We start from the raw sequence: 19,951 nt of genomic DNA, 5'->3' as shown, positions 1-19,951 counted from the left end.
CTCCCATTGCGAAGCACAGGCTCTGGACGCGCAGGCTCAGCAGCCACGGCTCACGGGCCCAGGCGCTCCGCGGCATGTGGGATCTTCCCGGACCGGGGCACGAACCCGCGTCCCCTGCATCGGCAGGCGGACTCCCAACCACTGCGCCACCAGGGAAGCCCCTAGTATTATTTATGAATTAAATAGTGGTCTGTGAAGCCTAAGTGACCCCACTAGATATGGCATTTGCTCATCATCCAGAGGACGGAAAAGAGTTTACATGACCTGAGGCCACATCTTACAGAGTCCTGGTGGACCAAAAAGTTTTTCCTCTTATTGCACTGTCTTTGTGGAGCACACTCATGAGAGGAGCCAGCTGGCCCAAGAAACTCCTCCCATATCACCCATTCTAGGACAAACTGGCATCACATGCCTCCTGACAGGATGCAGGGAGAAGAATACAACATCACTTCTGTGGTACTCCTATAACCTAAACCTAAACCAGGAGGAAACACCAGACAAAGCCAAATTAACATCAATCTTCAAAATAACCGGCCCATACTCTTCAAAAATGTCAAGGTCCAGAAACACGAGGGCTGAGGAATCATTCTAGGTAAAAAGAGATTAGGGAGACAGGACAATTAAATGCAATGCATGACCTTCAATAGATCCTGGACCAGAAACCAGAAAGGCCATAAAGGACATTAGTGTGGGGGCTTTCCTGGTGGCGCAGTGGTTAAGACTCCGCGCTCCCAATGCAGGGGGCCTGGGTTCGATCCCTGGTCTGGGAACTAGATCCCACATGCATGCCACAACTAAGGAGCCGGTGAGCCGCAACTAAGGAGCCCACCTGTTGCAACTAAGACCTGATGCAACCAAATAAACAAATAAATATTTAGGGGGGAAAAAAAGGACATTATTGTGGCAAATGAAATTTCAAATATTGACTGTGGATTAGACAACAGTATTGTACCAATGTTGAATTTTGTGATTTTCATACCATACAGGCATACTTCAGAGATATTGAGTGTTCGTTTCCAGACCACTGCAAAAAAGCAAGGCATACAAATTTTCTGGTTTCACAGTGCATATAAAAGTTATGCTTTTGGGGCTTCCCTGGTGGAGCAGTGGTGGAGAGTCCACCTGCCGATGCAGGGGACACGGGTTCGTGCCCTGGTCCGGGAGGATCCCACATGCCACAGAGCGGCTGGGCCCGTGAGCCGTGGCCGCTGGGCCTGCGCGTCCGGAGCCAGTGCTCCGCAGCGGGAGGGGCCACAACAGTGAGAGGCCCGCGTACCGCAAAAAAAAAAAAGTTATGCTTATACTATACTGTAGTCTATTAAGTTTATTATATATACACATATATACACACACACAGACAATATATATAATGCAATGGCATTATGTCTAAAAAAAGTACATACCTTAATTTAAAGGTACTTTATTGTTAAAACATGCTAACCCTCATCTGAACCTTTAGTGAGTCAATCTCTTGGCATTAGTAATCAAAGTACACTGATCACAGATCACAATAACAAATATAATAATAATGAAAATGTTTGAAATATTGCACGAATTCCCAAAATGTGACACAGAGACACAGAGTGAACAAATGCTGCTGGGAAAATGGTGCTGATAGATTTGTGTAATGCAAGGTTGCCACAAACCTTCAATTTGTAAAAAAAAGCAGGATCTGTGAAGCACAAAAGTGAAGCCCAGTTAATATGAGGTCTTCCTGTACTGTGCTTAAGTAAGGACACATCCTTTTAGAAAATATGATCTGAAGTATTTACGGGGAAAAGGGCATTACATCTCCAACTTAGTCCTGAAGAGTTCAGAAAAAAAAATATATATATACATATATATAATACATCTTCATACGGAAAAAGAGAGATAAGCAAATGAGGCAAATCATAAACAATTAACAAAGGCAATCTGGGCAAAGGGTATGTGGGAGTTCCTTGTACTATATTTGAAACTCTTCTGTAAGTTTTAGATTATTTCAAAAAGGTGACATATTACAGCAAAGAAAAAAACTTCCTCTAAACACACCCTAAACTCCCTGGAGATTGAAAATTCTCAGCCTGGCAGAGTCCAGACAAACCGTGTGGTATATGGGCCGTTGTGCAGCGATGTTATTTCTCTTCGAGGAAACTGCTACTGCTCAGTGGTTTTGAGAACTGACTGGGGTTTGGAGGGAGAGAACCCTAATTGTAACAGGTGCTTTCATGATCCTGATACCTGACACTCACCATTTCTCCCAGCCTCGCCACCTCCATCCCCGACCCCAACTGTTATTTGTGGACAAAAATACTTGTGGCTGCCATTTCAGTAAACAAAGAGTGGTTCCCGCCATCAAGCCAGCAGCCGACCCCAGTGGTGAGTCCTGAGGAGCACTGAGGATGGAGGAAAAAAGGATGCTGGCCCTAGATAATCAACATGTAAATCAAAGGAGTAATTTCAACGAGTCCAGACTCCTGCCTCTTCCCATACATAGAAAAGCACTAAAGTCATTAACTTGAGATGTCTGTTTTTTACAATTAGTAGTAATCTTTTGATGTGCGACTATTTTTTTTTTCAGCAAAAACTCCTATATATCACGGCACCTCCCTTACCTCTTCAGAACAGCCCCTCAGAGCTATCTGAGGGGCTGTCTCCTGGGCTACAGTCCTCAGTAAGGTCCCCAAATAAAACATAATTCTCAGCTTTTAGGTTGTGCGATTTTTTTTCAGTCGACACGTCACAAGAAAAAGAAAAAACTATGTGTGGTGATGGATGTTAATTAGATTTACTGTCGCGGAACCTCCCTGGCGGTCCAGTGGTTAAGATTCCGCGCTTCCAATGCAAGGGGTGCGGGTTCAATCCCTGGTAGGGGAACTAAGATCCCACACGCCGTGTGACACGGCCAAAAAAAAAAGGATTTATTGTCATGACTACTGCACAACATATACACGTATCAAATCACTGTGCTGTACACCTGAAACTAATATACTGTTTATGTCAATTACATCTCAATTTTTTTAAAAGAGAAAAAAATCTCATTTTTAAAAAATAGAGAGCCTGGAAAGACAGGACAAAGCGGTGTCCTATGGGACTGGTCTTTCAGAAGAAACAGCTCTGGAAAACTGTACCTAACGACAAGACGCTGAACTAAACAATTACAAGTTTTCTTGGGTAGAACCTGGGCTCCAAGAGTTAGCTGACTATAAAGCTTGAGGCCCTGGGATGAAAGGCCCTCACTTCCCAGGATCAGAGGTGAAGAAACTGTTCCATGTTGGCCTTCTCGATAAAAGGAAAACTGGACAAGCTAAGAAGCGCAGAGTGGAGGCTGGAGAAGGAACTTTTATTTGCAGCTGCCCTGAGCATTCATTTTGCTAGGATGGGATGATCCAATTCCATCTGGGGAGAAATGATAGCTCCATTCTAATTAATTCAGGCATTATGGCATTTGATAAGAGTGAAAACAGAATATTTTTCTTGATATTTAAAATGTAAGCTTTGAAGCAGCTATATGAAAGTCTTGTGAGCCAGGACTAAATCAGCCACATTAATTTTCCTTTTTTTTTTTTTACTTTATTTTTTTTCCATCTCTGCAAATATTTAACTCTTGGCAAAACTGAAAACTCACTCTTCACTGGTGCCTGAGAAATATAATACTGGAAAGGAAAAGGACGAAAATAATATGGAATGAAATGCATGACATGTACTGGGAAGCAAACTTCAAATGAAACTTCCATTTATGGCTTTAGTCAAAAACATATGGATATGCAAGCTGAAAACCAGAGCTAGTGGGAAAGCAAGGTGCCTGGCTAAAAATACACTTTTTGTGGCAACCTTAAATCATATTTTTGTAAAAGAAAGTAGCAGCCCAAACAAATCCTCCCCAACACACACGGTGGACATGCAGACAACTACTTACTTAGTTCGATGAAAGTAAACCAGGTCAAAATTGTATTTTTTTTTAAAGGAATTCTCATACTTTCCTAACAAATTAACTTTCCAAAGAAACTGGAAAAAATGAGGAAATTAAGGAAGGCACAAAAATTTATGTACAAGAATATTTACTGCAATATCATTTATAATAATAAAAAATAGAACTAATCTATACGTCCCTCAATAAAAGAACTGGTTAAATAAATTATGGTAGAGTCACACAATGGTATATTGTACAGTCATTAACATGATGTAATGGTGTATAGAGAGAAATATGCCCAAGTCCATTCATAACTTAAATACATGTACAAACTAAACAATGAGAATCTAGTTTGTACCTATCAGAATTATAAAGACTAAAATGTTTGATAATGAACATTATTGGCCAGAGTAAGAATAATATTGGCCAGGGAGAAAGAAACACTTTCGTACACTGTTGGCAGGAGCGTAAATTGGTGTAACATTTTTGGAGGGAAGTGGAACATCTATTACAACTTTAAATGCACATAACCTTTGACCCAGGAATTCCACCTCTGCAAAATTATCCTATACATAAACAGCATACGGCACAAGGATTTACATACAGGGACACACATTGTGGCATTGTTTAATAATAGCAAACAATCAGCAAAGAACCTAAATATCCATCCTAGGGGACCGGTTGAATAATTATGGTTCATCAGTAGAGTGGAATATTATTTACTGCTAAAAGAGAATAAATCTATAAGTGCTAATTTAGGGAGCTCTCTAAGATATGTTAAGTTCTAAAAAGGCACATACATCCAACCACACCTTTGTATGTCGAGTATTTCTGGAATACAGATGGCCCTCTGTAACTGCAGGTTCCACATCCACGGATGCAACCAACTGTGGATAGAAACTGAATCTGCAGATGCGGAACCACGGATACAGACGGCGGACTGCACTGCGCCATTTTATGCAAGGGACTTAAGCATCCTCGGATTTTGGTATCGTGGGGGTCCTGGAACCAATCCCCCGTGGTTACCGGGGGAAGAGGGAAGGCTGTACTGAGGAAGCTGGGAGTAGTGGTTTCCCTGGGGAGAAGAGAAGGGCAGGGGGTCCTGGTGTGAAGGAGACTTACTTGTCTTGAATGCTCTTTACGACTGTTTGAATATTTCACCATGTTTGTGTTACTTTTCCAATAAAAACAGCTAATCAGAAAATATCTACTGAAACAGAAAGATGCTCATGATACATTAAGTGAAAAAAGCAGGCTACAAAAAAGAACGTAGAGGATTCTCCAACCTCTTTTGTTTACATTTGTATTGAAAAAAGACAAATACGAGACAATGTTAGTGTGATTTTGAATTGTCAGATTACAGTGTTTTTTATTTTCTCATTTTTTGCTGATCAGTATTGTCTACAATGACCAAGTAGTAATTATATAACACGGGAGGAAAATAACATTCTTTTTTTTTTTTTGCGGTACGCGGGCCTCTCACTGTTGTGGCCTCTCCCGTTGCGGAGCACAGGCTCCGGACGCGCAGGCTCAGCGGCCATGGCTCACGGGCCCAGCCGCTCCGTGGCATGTGGGATCTTCCCGGACCGGGGCACGAACCCGTGCATCGGCAGGCGGACTCTCAACCACTGCGCCACCAGGGAAGCCCCGAAAATAACATTCTTGAATCTTGCTGCCTCAAATATGTTTTCGAATCTTAATTTTTCCTGCATTTTGTTATTTTTTTTTAAACCAGGGAGATGGCTGATCTTCCTCTCTTCAGTGCTCGTAATGAGAAAAGACCATGAAGGCTTTTGTTTTCCTGGCTTCTCTTATGGTATTATTTTGCTGACTTCAACACAGAGAATTATCCAGAGTCAAGCGTGGCAGAACAGCTGTTCCTGACCACCAGCAACTGCAAAACACCCCGGGAATAAATTTAGACTTCCAGAAAGGAAGAAGAAATCAATCTTGCAGTTGATACAGGGTGGGGGAGGTGATGATCAGGTGGGGACAACATCACCAGGGGCCCCAAAAAGGAGATCAAAGAAAAGTGTCCAAATGTCACTCAACACTTATCAATTTGGAACAAGTGGCCGAAGGACAAGCCATCCCAGAATCCCTCTGCCTAAAACTGTAACTGGGCAACATTCTCCACAGCAAGGAAGTTCCTGGGGACAAACTACTGGAAGTCAGCCAGCAGATAGTACTAAAACTGTCCCAATTATTTTTAAAACTCTTGAAACAGAGGCTCGCAGCTTAGTGAAGAGATTAGACTCCATTAAAAATAAATAAGTAAATGAAGGTCGTGCCCACAAAGAAGGGACTGAGGAAAAGCTTGACCTGGCCTTTACCTCTTTCCTGAGAGACTCTGTGCTTCTTTGGGGTATGGGGTGCCCTCCAGAATTTTTCAGGGCTTTAAGCTTGCAGAGGCCTGACTCTTTGGTCAGCTCTCAGCTAGCAAAGTTCAAGATGGGCTTATACACTGACCCTATGAATTTAGACAATACACTTCAATAATCTAGTTGCCAAACTGCAACGTCTCCCCCGGTTTTTGAAGTTTACTTGGTATGACTGGGGTCAGAACTCTCTGGAAAGCGGCTTCAGCATTCACATACCCAAAGCTCATGTGTGCACTGACACCAAGTGCCAAAGTGACAAATGCCAATGTCACCATAAACGTCTATTTCAGGCAAAAATCACAATTAAAAGTTGGTGAAATAAGTCAGACAGAGAAAGATAAACATTATATGTTATCACTTATACATGGAATCTACAAAATAAAACAAATCAATGTACATAACAAAACAGAAACAGGACTCACAGATACAGAGAACAAACAGTGGGGAGAGGGAAGCGGGTACGGGCAAGATAGGGGTAGGGGATTAAAAGGTACAAACGACTATGTATACAATATATAAGCAACAAAGATGTACTGTACAACACAGGGAACAGAGCCAATATTTTAAAATAACTATAAATGGAGTATAATCTTTAAAAATTGTGAGTAACTGTGTTGTACACCTGAAACTTAGACCATATTATACATCAACTACACCTCAATTAAAAAAAAAGAAGTTGGTGAGCACACTCGGCGTTCTTTTCAGGTAACTCAAGTTAAAGACTGGATCTCTGAGTGCGTTTTTGCCAGTTGTTCTGACGGCAGTTTCCAATCTCTGTGCTAAGGCACAGAGTTCCATGGCTGTTCCTGCACTTGGCTGGTGACCAGAGGTATCTGAGCACTTGAAAACAGCACCCATTCCTAGACTCCACCCTACATGGTCTGAGACAGGATTTCGCAGGGGTGGGGTCCAGGCAGTATTTCTCCCAGCAGCTGCACATGACTGTTCTTTGGGCAGCAATCAGGCTCCTACTGGACTCTGAAGATGTATGTGTAACAAATGGCCCAAGGAATCCGACCCATGCTAGACCTGGGCCTCCACTTGAAGAAACACGGATCTTAGAGACCAGGGAATGACTTGTTTGCCACAGGTAGACTCGGCTGCAGAAGCTTGACGATTCATGGTTCTGTCTCTATTGCACACTGGGCCTAGAGCCTTCTTCCCTACACCCCATCCTCCTCTCCCACCATAAAAAGCTCAAGACACCAACCAAATGGCTCTCCTTTTTTTTTTTCTTTTGGCTATTATAAAACGAATATCACCATATTACAGAGAAAATTAAGGGGACCACCCCCAATTCAAAAGTCTTACTATAATCACTATGAACATCTAAAAATACATAATTGATTTACTCAATACATTTATTCTGCTAAGTGGTGCACCTGTGATGCATACTGCACTTGGCCATGGGCTAGAAATACACAGGTGGAGAGCATTGTCTTTGTGGGAAAAGAAAATCTAAACAAAGTCTTTTTTAAAAAACAAAATTATAATCCTAGTATAAACAATTTTGCCTGCTTTATCAAATCAGACTGATATAATAAAGTTTTCCATGTGCCATATAGTCCTATAGCTACTCTTAGTTACAAATACATTTATTTTCATATTGCAGGCGTTTAATGGGGGGGGGAAGCATCTTTGTGTACAGTTTTCCAAAGTGTTCATCTAGCAACTACTTGGGAATCGTACCTTGGGGGATATTTTCTTCGGAAAATTTTGGCATCAAACATTTTTCATGGCTCTTAAGACTTCTTATCAAAGAGATTTGCTACCTAAATTTCTAAATTTTGTGTAATAAAATCTATAAGTCTTCATCACATAATCTTAATGCATATGCAGATGAACGAATACTGATATAGATGAGAGATTCAAGAAAACACAAGGTTCGTTTCTTTTTTTTTTTTTTGCAGTACGCGGGCCTCTCACTGTTGTGGCTTCTCCCGTTGCGGAGCACAGGCTCCAGATGTGCAGGCCCAGCGGCCATGGCTCACGGGCCCAGCCACTCTGCGGCATGTGGGATCTTCCTGGACCGGGGCATGAACCCATGTCCCCTGCATCGGCAGGCGGACTCTCAACCACTGCGCCACCAGGGAAGCCCAAGGTTTGTTTCTTTATCGACTATTACGTACCACTTTATTGCACAAGAAGAATTGAATCAGTTGACTTAATTATTTGTGTTTGGCCCCCATTTCACATAATCTTTAAAAGCCTTAAAAGGTAGGAACTGTAATGAATCTCCTTTGGGCAATGCTGAAGAGTGGTCTTCAATAATGCCGACAGACTAAATTCTGACAATTGATGGATTCCTCCAAATCTCTCTAAGCAAATAATATTGATTTTCTACAGCATTTAGAAAACTGCTCTCTCTTTCTTTAATCAAGAAAAAACCAAAAAACATTGTAACCAGAACCCCTTCCCCTTTCCCTGTGCCCACCAGTCTTCCTTCCCTTCCGTAAAGACCCACTTCCCACCACAGCACTCTTACCAGCGCCCCATCACCACCACCCTCCCCCTTAAGGGTGGAGGTTTTTCAGTTGTCTTTGGGTTTGTGTGCGTATGTGCTTGTGTGCGTTAGGCTAACTCATGCTGCGGAAACCGCAAAGTTCAAAAAGTAGTGAGAACATCAGAGCTGGAAAAATCACAGTAGCCAGATGTGTCTGCCATAAACTCACTACATAAATTTGATTAGAAGAAAACTACCGGAAAAAGACAAAAATAAGATAGCCTACGTATAAATCTAACTTTCAGCAAACTTTCAGGATACCTCTCTACATGCTTTCAGCAACACTAGGCTGCGGTGTCCCTTAGCTATTTTATTTGCTTTTGATAAAATGCCTTCAAGTGCCTTTGTACACTTCCTAGAGGGACAAAGGAGCCAACTTTGCAAACTGAGCAGAGACTAGATTTTCCATCTTGTCTTGAAAAGCATACCCTGCAAAAAAAAAAAAAAAGCAAGAAAACCACACGTGTTTACAATTTGAAATACAGATCAAGATAGACCTGGAGGACAAACTCTGGCCTGGTGGATGGCGCATCTTCAAAGGGGGAGTGTGTGATATTTAAAAGATTCCTATAGCATTAAAAATACACTCTGACTGCACTTTACCAGCGGTTTCTCAACTGGCTAGGGCTGGCAGTCTGGTGAAGTTGTTATACAGTCTTTATTTTTCCTGTCCTGTCTGGGAGGATACTGGCACCCCAGGTCAGGGTCTCATTCCAACAAGGAGGTCCATTAATGTGTGACAGGAGGCCAGCACACCATGGTTGACGATCACTAGGGCTATCACCAAAAAGGCAAAACTGCCTGTCACTTTCTCTCTGCAAAGACATTTTAAAATATGGGGAGATTTTAAGTTACTGTACGAGTTCAGTCCTCGTGTGCTGAGAGATAGGAAGACCTTGACACCATCACACTTGCAGAAGGAGAAGTTTCTTTATGTGGGGCTCGAAGTGAACCTGCCCTTCCCAAACTGCCTCTGCTCATCTGCTCATGAATGAGCCCGGGCTCGAGCGTGTTTCTCACAGTCGCTGCCTGGGGTTCAAGATTAGTTTCGCAACGTGTAAGCAAAAGTGTCCAAAAGATCAAAGCTGCAGGAACTGAGGTTGGCTTTTCCTGAGGGAGAAGGAAGAGGATGGCTTTCTATCGCATACACCACAGGCTCTTCCTCTGGCTACACAGGCCAGAAAAGTGAGGAAAAAACAGGCTACTAGCTCATAATAATAGTTACAACAATATATTTCTTGGGGAGCTTTCTCTATGCCAGCTACCAAGGCATGGAATACCTAAATACTCAAAACTTTTATGGGGAAGACTATCATTATCACCATATTACAGGTAAGGAAAATGAGACCCAGGTTAGATAACAAACGAAACTAGTAAATGTCTAACCCAAGAGAAACTCAGTTCTGACTCCAGGTCTTCCCATTAACCACTATACAAAGAGGTCCCTGCCCACCACACCACCCGCATTACCGCCCTAACAACCTAACTGGTTTCCTTAGCAGGTTCCATTTGCCCCGAGCCCATTGTTTTATGTATTATAATACGGGCTGTGTAGAGTCCTTTTTTCTTTTTCCTGTTTGTTTCATTTTTTCCCCTCCTTCAATAAAATTTAGTGGCTATTAAAAGTAATTAATCATACCAACAACCCACTTAAAAGATATGAGATCCCACCTGGTTTGTGTCATGCAAAAAAATCAACTTTCACACTTATAGTAGTTTTCCCCCTTCACTGTGTTACATAACAGTGAGGATTTCAAACAAGTTGTCAGCCCCCAAGTGATACGGCCTCCACCCAGTGGTAATCTCTCCTCTTCGCTATCTAAAGTTCTCCAAAACCTTCCTTTCTTCTTCCATTCATTGGGTATCTCCGGGGACTCAGACGCAAAGGGGACCAATCTGCTCAAACAGAATCAGATTGGATAAAACCTGACAGACAACCCGATTTGGTAAATACAAAAACAAAAATTTCAGTTAAAAATTAGACCAAGCTGGGGGCTTCCCTGGTGGCGCAGTGGTTGGGAGTCTGCCTGCCGATGCAGAGGACTCAGGTTCGTGCCCCGGTCCGGGAAGATCCCACATGCCGCGGAGCGGCTGGGCCCGTGAGCCATGGCCGCTGAGCCTGCGCGTCCGGAGCCTGTGCTCCACAACGGGAGAGGCGACAACAGTGAGAGGCCCGCATACCGCAAAAAAAAATAATAATAATAAAATAAATTAAAAAATTAGACCAAGCTGGAGAGAGCTATTTGAAATACCCCTTGAGAGTCTGTTTCATTTTACTTCAGCATTTGAAAAGCGAGTGAGTTTAGATACACAGCCAACCTGCCATCCTACCAAGAGATAGATGCCTTTTCACTGGATTCTGAGGCAGCCTGACAAAAGTATGCTTACGAAGTCACTCACAAAATGACTTTCACAAAGTCACTCACTCCAGGATGCCTTTGAGTGATGGATCTCTTCTCTCCCAATTAAAATATGGGTTGCCTTACAACCCACATTTCAGGAATAGAGCTACTGAAAAAATAAGATATCCACTGACAATAAGTTTCTCGGGGCGGGGGGGGGGGGGGGACCGGGAGGACTGAAACATTTCCACCAGGGGGCGCTATCCTCACTGAAAGTAAAAAATACAGAGTTCCTAATTTAAAGCTCTTTGCACACTAACCAGCCTAAAATAAATATTTTTTTACGAGAACTTTTAAGATGAACAATGAAATTGTCTTCAAATCTAACATTCTATAGTTAAATAAAACTTTTCTTTCCACAAAGAACAATGATGACATAACATTTCATTACGTGCCAGGCATGGATCTATGCACTTTACTTATAAACTCATACAACCTCCTCACACTATAAATATAATCCTCATTTTACATATGGAGAAACTGAGGCACAATTAAGTGACCTAACAGAGTCACCAATAGGCAGAGCTGAGATTCAAAGTCTGACAGTCCGACTCCCAAGTCCATCACTAACACACAGAAAAACACAGAATCACAATATAAGGAGATTTATTGCTGAATGTGTTTTGCTATGTCACTGATTATATCATAGTTCCAGAAATACATAAAATTAGCTTATTACTAATTCTATCACCTGACAGTAATGTTCATTGCATTTTGACATCATTTTCACTTGTACATAAATATCTATCAGTGAAGGGGACACATCACCTAAGTTCACTTATTTGTCAGATGTATGCCATTGAAAAGACCAAAATTCTAGAGTTAAGAAGTAGGAGGAGGAGAAGGATCTTCTCTGGTTAAAAGGTAAAAAGAAAAAAAAATGAAGTTGATGTAAAACCGACATAGAAGTTTTGAATCATATTCCAAATATTGACTTTATATGTTTACATATATATGCTAATGTATGATGTAGGTATAATATATGTAAACACAGATGTACACCTATTATTTCTAAAATAATGAAAATAAAATACCACATACTAAACCTCAAAAAAAAAAAAGTAGAAAGATCTGCTCTTTCTATTTTTAAAGGTTGATAATAAAGAGTATAAACTACAGGCAGAGCTATAGCTTTAAATAAAATACTCTGAGTAAATCATTTATTATTAGGACCATATTGTGACTCTCTAAATTACCCCCAGTCTTTGGAGCTTACTTTGCATTCCCCGTTATATTTCCAAACTTGGGACACATCTGTGATTCTCGAGAGGCTAGCAACGCATTCTGTAATGGGCAAATATTCAAATATTATTGGAAAAACCCCAGAATGTGTGTCTTGAGAAATATACTGCCCCGATTTATTAGAAATCTGGAAAAAGGTATTTTATTCAGCCACAGGTAAACTTGTTTCAGACATTCAGATTACAATTTCTTTAGATAAACTTTACCAGCAATTGGACTTTTAGTGCGTGGGGGGATGGGGGGAGGGTAGACTCACATGTGCCTTCAGTATTAAGCTTTTAGCATTCGAAGTCCTTCTAATTTAGTCCACTTCCTAATCGTTGTGCAATTTTGTAAAACTAAGGAAAGTACATGAAACAGCACAAACAAGGATCTTCACTCCAATACTGGGTGCACTAACAACACACTAAACCCAAATACCCATCAGATGGAGGCTAGTTAAATAATTATAGCATATCAACATGTTGGACTACTCGGCAATTTAAAAAAAAAAAATGAGGCAGCTTTGCGTATACGGATATAGAAGTAGAAAAAAAGCAAGGTGCAGGATGGGAGGGAGACACAAGAGGGAGGGCATATGGGGATATATGTATACATATAACTGATTCACTTTGTTATACAGCAGAAACTAACACAACATTGTAAAGCAATTATACTCCAATAAAGATGTTAATAAATAAATAAATATATTATGAGCAAAAAACAAAAAAAGGCAAGGTGCAGAACAGTGGGTATAACGTGCTAGCAATTTATGTGAAGAAACATACACATAACTGGAAACACTGATTGACTCCAGGCAACATACAAGGGACTGAGGCATGGGTATCAGAGGAAGACTTACTTTTTGAACACCCCTTTGAAAAACGTGTTTGAATTTTTTTAACCAGGTCCATGAAAGATCCTTTCCAATTATAATAGATTATAAAGTTAACATTAATAATTTAATAATCAGCTTTTAGAACTTTTAATAAAAATTAAATGGCTAAAGAAACCCTAGTCTAATGCTACCTAAAAATTAAATAAATTAATAAAAATTAAATGGCTAAAGAAACTAGTCTAATGCTACCTGATTTGTGGTTTCCTTGCTACACTCGCATCTGCTTTCTACTTGACCTCTTATGTACTGGGGACAAGTGACTCACTGCTCGTAGAAGCAGTGGCACCATTTTCCTTGATCTACCCTTTAGATACGAAACACAACAGAGGTTGTTCTGAGTCGTTTGCTTTTTGTATATATTTTACATCTGCAAGCTTCAAAATGGTAGATCCAGACTTCCTGGAAGAAGGGACAATATATTTACTTGAATATACTGACTCAGGTCTCCTCGAGTCCATACTCACCATGGCTAAGCCACAGTTATAAAGGAAGGGTGTCCAGGAAACTGCTTCCATTTTTATCCTGTTCATTCCTGAAAATCCAACAGGAGATTCTTTTCATTCTCTAAAATTCTGTTCTGTGTATAAAGCAGTATCTGGATATCTGATCTTAAATGGAAACATTACCTGAAAACAGCACCATCTTTTTAAAAACTTCAAAATTGGCCCTCTTATTTTTAGCCTTTGGGGGTGGGAGAGGATGACTAACAAAAGCTGACTGGTTCTGCTGCAGGAGTGAATTCATTCACATCTGATTCTCTCCAGTGGGCAGAATTGTATTTCTTCTGAAGTAAAGGCAATTAGCAGAAACGAATCTCAAGTTTAAAATCACACTTATTCAAAATGAAGTGAAATGTGAGCCGTCCTATCCTAGGGCAGGTGTGGGGAGAAGCCACCCGCAGATTATGTAAGGGTTGAATGCATTCCCCAACCTCAGTTCCAACTCTGGCTCTACTAGCCCACAAGCTCAGACTTGGGAAAGTTTCTGCATCTATAAAATGGGAATACTGTCACTTCTTGTAGGGTTTTTGTGAGGATTGAATGAGATAAGGCAAGAAAACACCTAGTCTGGTGTTAATCACACATTGTTGGGGGGCGGGGCTGAGCAAAGAGATTTGAGGCCAGAACTGTACACTCTGGCAGTCTTCAGGGACCAAATTCACAGAAAGGGGCCCTTCTTGCCTTGGTCTGGATGAAGACAGGACGCCTAAGTGAGTTTTCAAAGAACTTCACTAAATACAACTGGAGGGGATGCTGGAGCTGTAGTGTAAACCCTGGTAGCAGTGTCATGAACTGTGTAGCCAAGAGGCCAAGAAAAGAAGGCAAGGGCAGTGAAAGGGTAATGCAGCCAAGAGGGAGGAGAAGATACTATCTGGGCGTGTGAGTAGGCACTGAGGCAACCAGAGCTGCTTCTGAGCTCTCGAGGCCCTCGGTCGAATGCTTGTTTATCCAGCTCCGGTCAAAGCTTACCGAGATTCGGCTGAGACACGGCCATGGACCTCTGGGGCGCTGGTGTGGAAGTGGCAGCTGGGTGGAGGTTCATATGATTCAGGGGCTGATTCATCGCCTTCCTAGGGTCTTGCCATGTGGTGATTTTTTCTATGTGACTAAAAGAAGGAAAACAATTATCTCTTTCATTGTTAGCGTTATCAATGTCATCATCACCAGTAACAACACAACAGTTAAACGATGCTGGCTCTTCTTGCCCTAGGACCTGCTTATACGAGGTTGACACATTGTTTGTTTTCAGCCAAGGTCAGGCTTGCCCACTTACCCTCCATCCAAGTTGGGCCACGTTGGGGATTTTGCAGGGGACTCTCTGAACATAAGTCCATGACTTAGCTGACCAGCTGCCCCTAGGTGCAAACACGCTCTTAAGGATCTTCTGCCTTACCAGGGATGGACAAGCCCCAGCGTTCCTCCCCACGGTCCAAGGAGCCTATGTTCTCCAATGCCCTGTGCTCACTGCCATTCAAGCACTGCGATACCACCGTGCAAACTCCTCTCCCAAAGCCGGACCTTGCGCTCCTGCCCGTCTGCCCTCCCACACTCTCCCAGCTCATATAATTGACATAATGAGGATGCCTCCACCTGTCCTCAGCCAAAGACAGGGCCCTTGAAACCAAACTCATAAACATCACATTGCCGAGCTCTTACAAAGGGTAAGACACTGTGAGGTCCACATAGGTAATACATAAACCCTCAAGAAGTTTATGTTCTACCATGCAAGATACCAACTGTGTAGCTGGAGGAGAGGGCAGCAGGAAATAAGGCCAGATTATGGAGAAACCCAGATGCGGAGGCATAAAGGTTTCTGAGGGAGGAGACGCGATTGGACTTTTGGTCATATACAACTTCCAGGGTGTGTTATTACAACTTAATCTCAGAGAAACGAGCATGACATCAGCTTCTACCCAGAGTTTCTGATGTGTCTGTAGAAAGATGGATGGGGGACTTCCCTGGTGGTCCAGTGGTTACGACTCTGCGCTTCCACCACAGGGGGCATGGGTTCGATCCCTGGTCGGGGAACTAAGATCCCACATGCCTCGCGGTGTAACCAAAAAGAAAAAAAAAAAAAAAAAAAAGATGGGTGGGACATCTAGCTTTGCCTGCCTCCCTCCAGACCACATCTTAAGTCACTTCTGGTGCCTTAAAGACCCTGTGCCACTCCATAAACTCTTTTTTGAGAGTTCATTACATTTTTCTTTTAAAGATAAGCATATTCATTTGGTGCCACAATTCTTGTTTTATGAACTGTATCAGAGATCTTTCTGTATTTATCAAGGACAACGAACTTTGATAGCAGAAGCTGAACGTCAGCCCTTTGTTCCAAGCCTTGTAACTAGGTTGTCTCTCCCAAACCAAAGGGCAATGTCAACCCCACACACTATAGACCTTTCTGGATCCACGTGAAAAGGAGAGAGCTTGCTCCTTTCAAACACACCTTGCTTTTGAATAACAATGGCTTCCGTTGAATCCTCAGCTTAGGAAACCACTATTAGTATCATTAGGCTAAATCCTAAATCAGTGCTATCTCCTACACTGGAGTTGTATTTATCTTTTAGTTTGCTTCTGTTTCCTCACATCTGAATACTGCCACGGCTAAAATTCTTCTTCAGATTTCTTCATCCCAGACTGGAAGTCATTGCCATGGGGAGCTCATTCATTGCCTTGAGTGAAAACTTGGATGTTTTCCCAAGAAGGCCTTTAAAATGAGTATGATTAAAAAAAAAAAAAAGTCAGCTTCCATAAAGGAGGCAGAATTAAGTTTAACTGTTGAGTTTCATACTATAGGAGCCATCAGTGGTCTTTAAAAAATAAGCAAAAATAAACTGGGAGGAATAAAAATTAAAAACCAAGACGATTTTGTTAAGAAAAACACAAACGGGGCGGGGGGTGGGTAGGGGGCTGAACTACAGAGATGAAAGTCAATTACCTAAGCCTAAAGGAAGAAACAACGGTCTTAGTTACACCTTCAAGTTTAATAATTGTAATTCTGTTCAAAGCTTGCATAAAATCCTTTGTCAACTTTTGGTCCTGTGAAGACTCATAGCCAGCCTCAGGGGGTCTGTCACAGGCCTTCCAAGTGAGGAAACAATTGATGAGGATTTCAAAATTAAGCTCCCTTTAGCAAAGTAATGAGTGAAGAAACCCTTTGACTAACTATTCCTTCAGGACTCTTACTACTAAAACATGTTTTCCCAAGGTAGGCACGTCCTACAGAAATACTTTCCACTGTGGTACCAGGAGGGGAAGTATCCTTCTCCCTTTCGTGAGCCTTTCTTAGAACCTCTGGCACCATGGATATCGATACTGTGGTAGAAGCAGCATGCGTGCAGCCCCGGTGAGACGCAGTGACATACACCGTACAGTGGAAGACATTTAAGGACGCTGCTGTGTACAGACACTCAGCTATCTGTCAGTGGTCGGAACTATACAGGAACCCGAATGATGCATTCCCAAATGCCAGTCCCCCACCCTCCCCTCCAATTCTGAACAAGTGGGCTGGGATTCCCAAATCTGGGGAGATCAGAAAGGCCCGCACCCAAAGTGGTAGAGGAACTCAGCTTGCCTGAGGACTGCCACCACGGCTGGCCAGCCTCCATCCCCTGGGACCGAGGCGAGGGCTTTCTGGGGGAACACTCTGGCCCTCATTCCGATAGATCCGACCCCAAAGATGCACAACTCAGCCGCGGCTTCAAGCCCCAGAACTCCCCCAGGACCGTGGGAGTCTCCGCAGCCCACCCTTCAAACTCCACACCCAGCCAACGCTTTTAAAGGAGTTTTGTTCCCAGCGGGTTTGTTAATTAAAAGTGTCACTCACTGTATTCCCCAAAGACTTGAGTACAAGAGGGAGCCTTTCATACGTGAGCAGTTCTCATTGCTCTGAAACAACTCTGAGAAGAAAAGCACTCCAACTCCCAGCCTCTGCACATCCGTCGACCCCACGGCAGCTTTGCTCTAAACCTCAGTTTATGTGATGTCCAGGGCGGCTCCTGGTCTGAATGCCAACAGCAAGGGCACTGCTCACAAGAACTTAATCCACTGCTCATGGTTTGATTTGAAAACTAAATTCTCTTATTGTTCACATCACTTAGCTCCCCTCACCCCATTCCCAAACGTAGGATAAATCACCCGCTATTCCATACTGCTGTCTCATCTCTGCTCCTTCTCTGAGCTACTGAGTCACTTCCTTTCCTGTATTTCTCAGTGCAGCCTTACTGTTTGCCAGGACCCACAGTTTAGCTAGACTAATCCCCACTTCCCTACTACTCCCACCCCTCCCTGATGTCACTCCCTTAAAGAGTCCACTTCAAGAAAATGTCTAAGGGAAAAAAGAAAAAAAAAATCGATAGGGCTTCCCCGGTGGCGCAGTGGTTGAGGGTCCGCCTGCCGATGCAGGGGGCGCGGGTTCGTGCCCCAGTCTGGGAGGATCCCACATGCCGCGGAGTGGCTGGGCCCGTGAGCCATGGCCGCTCAGCCTGCACGTCTGAAGCCTGTGCTCCACAACGGGAGAGGCCACAACAGTGAGAGGCCCGCGTACCGCAAAAAAAAAAAAAAAAAATGTCTGCAAGGGTTTCACGTGGAGGCCTGGGGTGGTGTGCAGCGGAAATGGTACCTGAAAGAAAGATAATCAGGCCCCCTCTTCCTTTGGGGGCCCCTTTGACCACTACTTCCCATGCTGCCTTTCTTCACAGTCTCATAAAGGACAAACCTCCAACCACATCAGGGTCTGTGATGTACAGGTCGGCAAAGAGCCTCAGCTCTGAGGACCTGCATTTTGCCCAGGGGCAACAAAGGTCAGCATTTCTCTGAGAAGATATTTGGCTGGAAATGGTAGCTTATGGAAAACTGTGCTGTGTTAAATAATTTTTCCTTCTGGAATTAATGTGTTCTTCAATAAAGACACAAGTTGAGAAAGTCATTTTATGTATTAGGAAAATTCTATGTTGGGGGTTAGAATGTCATGGAAATCAGTGGGGAGGGGCAGCATTACCACCCTCTCCTATCGGCCTGGCCCCTCCCATCGGCCTCCAGGGGATTGTTAATTTAGCTCCTATTTCCTCCCTTCCAGCCCCCTGCATGACCTTTCACCTTGATGAGGGCAATGGCCTCCAGGCTTCTCCAGTCTCTCAGGTTTTCCTCTTGCCCTCCATCCCTTCCCCACCCTCCCTATCTGACAATCCCTTCTTTAACCCACCTCCAGACTCATCCCAAGGACAGCTGGGATCCAAGTCACCCCCGGATCCTTAGTCTCCCCTGGCCATTGACAGCCTACTGGGAGACAGCATGAGGAACTATGGCCTCTGGAAAGACCACAGGCTTGGAGTCACACATACCTGAGTTTTCATGTAGCTCTGACCCTGTGTGACCTACGTGGACAAGCCATTTAACCCATCCTAGTCTCAGCACCCGTATCCGTGAGACAGGTAAAAAAGAACACGTGCTCCGGTTCCTCCTTGCAACGGTGAAAAAGGTCTGCTCTGGGAAACCTGTAACCACCAAAGTCACCTGCCAATGTCATGACCAGTTCACTGGGCTTCCCCTGCTCACTTCCTCAGCAAATAAATCCCCAGAAGACAGCTCCAGCCTCCAGCCCAAGGCTGGCAACCTTTGGTTCAAGTTTATTCAACAAGTGTGGATTGTGTATCTATTGTGCACGTGCACTTGGTAGGCATATAAATGAAAAGCATTTTGTAAATATAAAATCCTGACTGGCAGCAGAACCATGAAAGGCAAAGATAAAATCTTATCTGTAAAAATAGAATCCACCGACTTCTTATAGCCCAGGAAAAGGCCTGGTGTTTTTGGACGAATTTACCCTCCAGTTCATGACCTATTACACTAACTTTATGGAAGGAAGCCACACAACAAAGACTTTCTGAAATAGAGAAGGCCTATGCAATCCATTTTGTATTGCTGGAAGCATACAGAGATATAAAAATAGGAATGATTATAAGTGCTTAATTTTGAAAGAATTTAGAGTTCGTAGCAACATAATAAGCTGCTTGCTCATTTCTATGGGCAAAGATTTCATTTCCAAATATAAGTGTTTGGCCTTTTTCCTCCTTCGCCTCTCCTAATATATTAGAGTTTCACATTAGTTAGTGTCAGAAATTACTTAGGGCTCCCTACACTCAACAGAGCTATTAGG

General features: G+C 42.9%; 1 protein-coding gene across 3 annotated transcripts in view; it reads right to left on the bottom strand.

Annotated features, from left to right (window-relative positions):
- Nucleotides 1–19,951, bottom strand: part of WWTR1 (WW domain containing transcription regulator 1) — a 131,868-nt gene that overhangs the window by 38,014 nt on the left and 73,903 nt on the right. For all 3 annotated transcript variants that reach the window (XM_073803706.1, XM_004316774.4, XM_073803707.1), the window contains one exon: nucleotides 14,767–14,903. In XM_073803706.1, the coding sequence (XP_073659807.1) occupies nucleotides 14,767–14,903 (137 nt within the window). The remainder of the gene's footprint in view (nucleotides 1–14,766; nucleotides 14,904–19,951) is intronic.

Source organism: Tursiops truncatus, chromosome 4 (genome assembly GCF_011762595.2).
Source record: "Tursiops truncatus isolate mTurTru1 chromosome 4, mTurTru1.mat.Y, whole genome shotgun sequence".
NCBI classification, from domain to species: domain Eukaryota; kingdom Metazoa; phylum Chordata; class Mammalia; order Artiodactyla; family Delphinidae; genus Tursiops; species Tursiops truncatus.
This window is presented reverse-complemented; position numbering and strand designations above follow the sequence as displayed.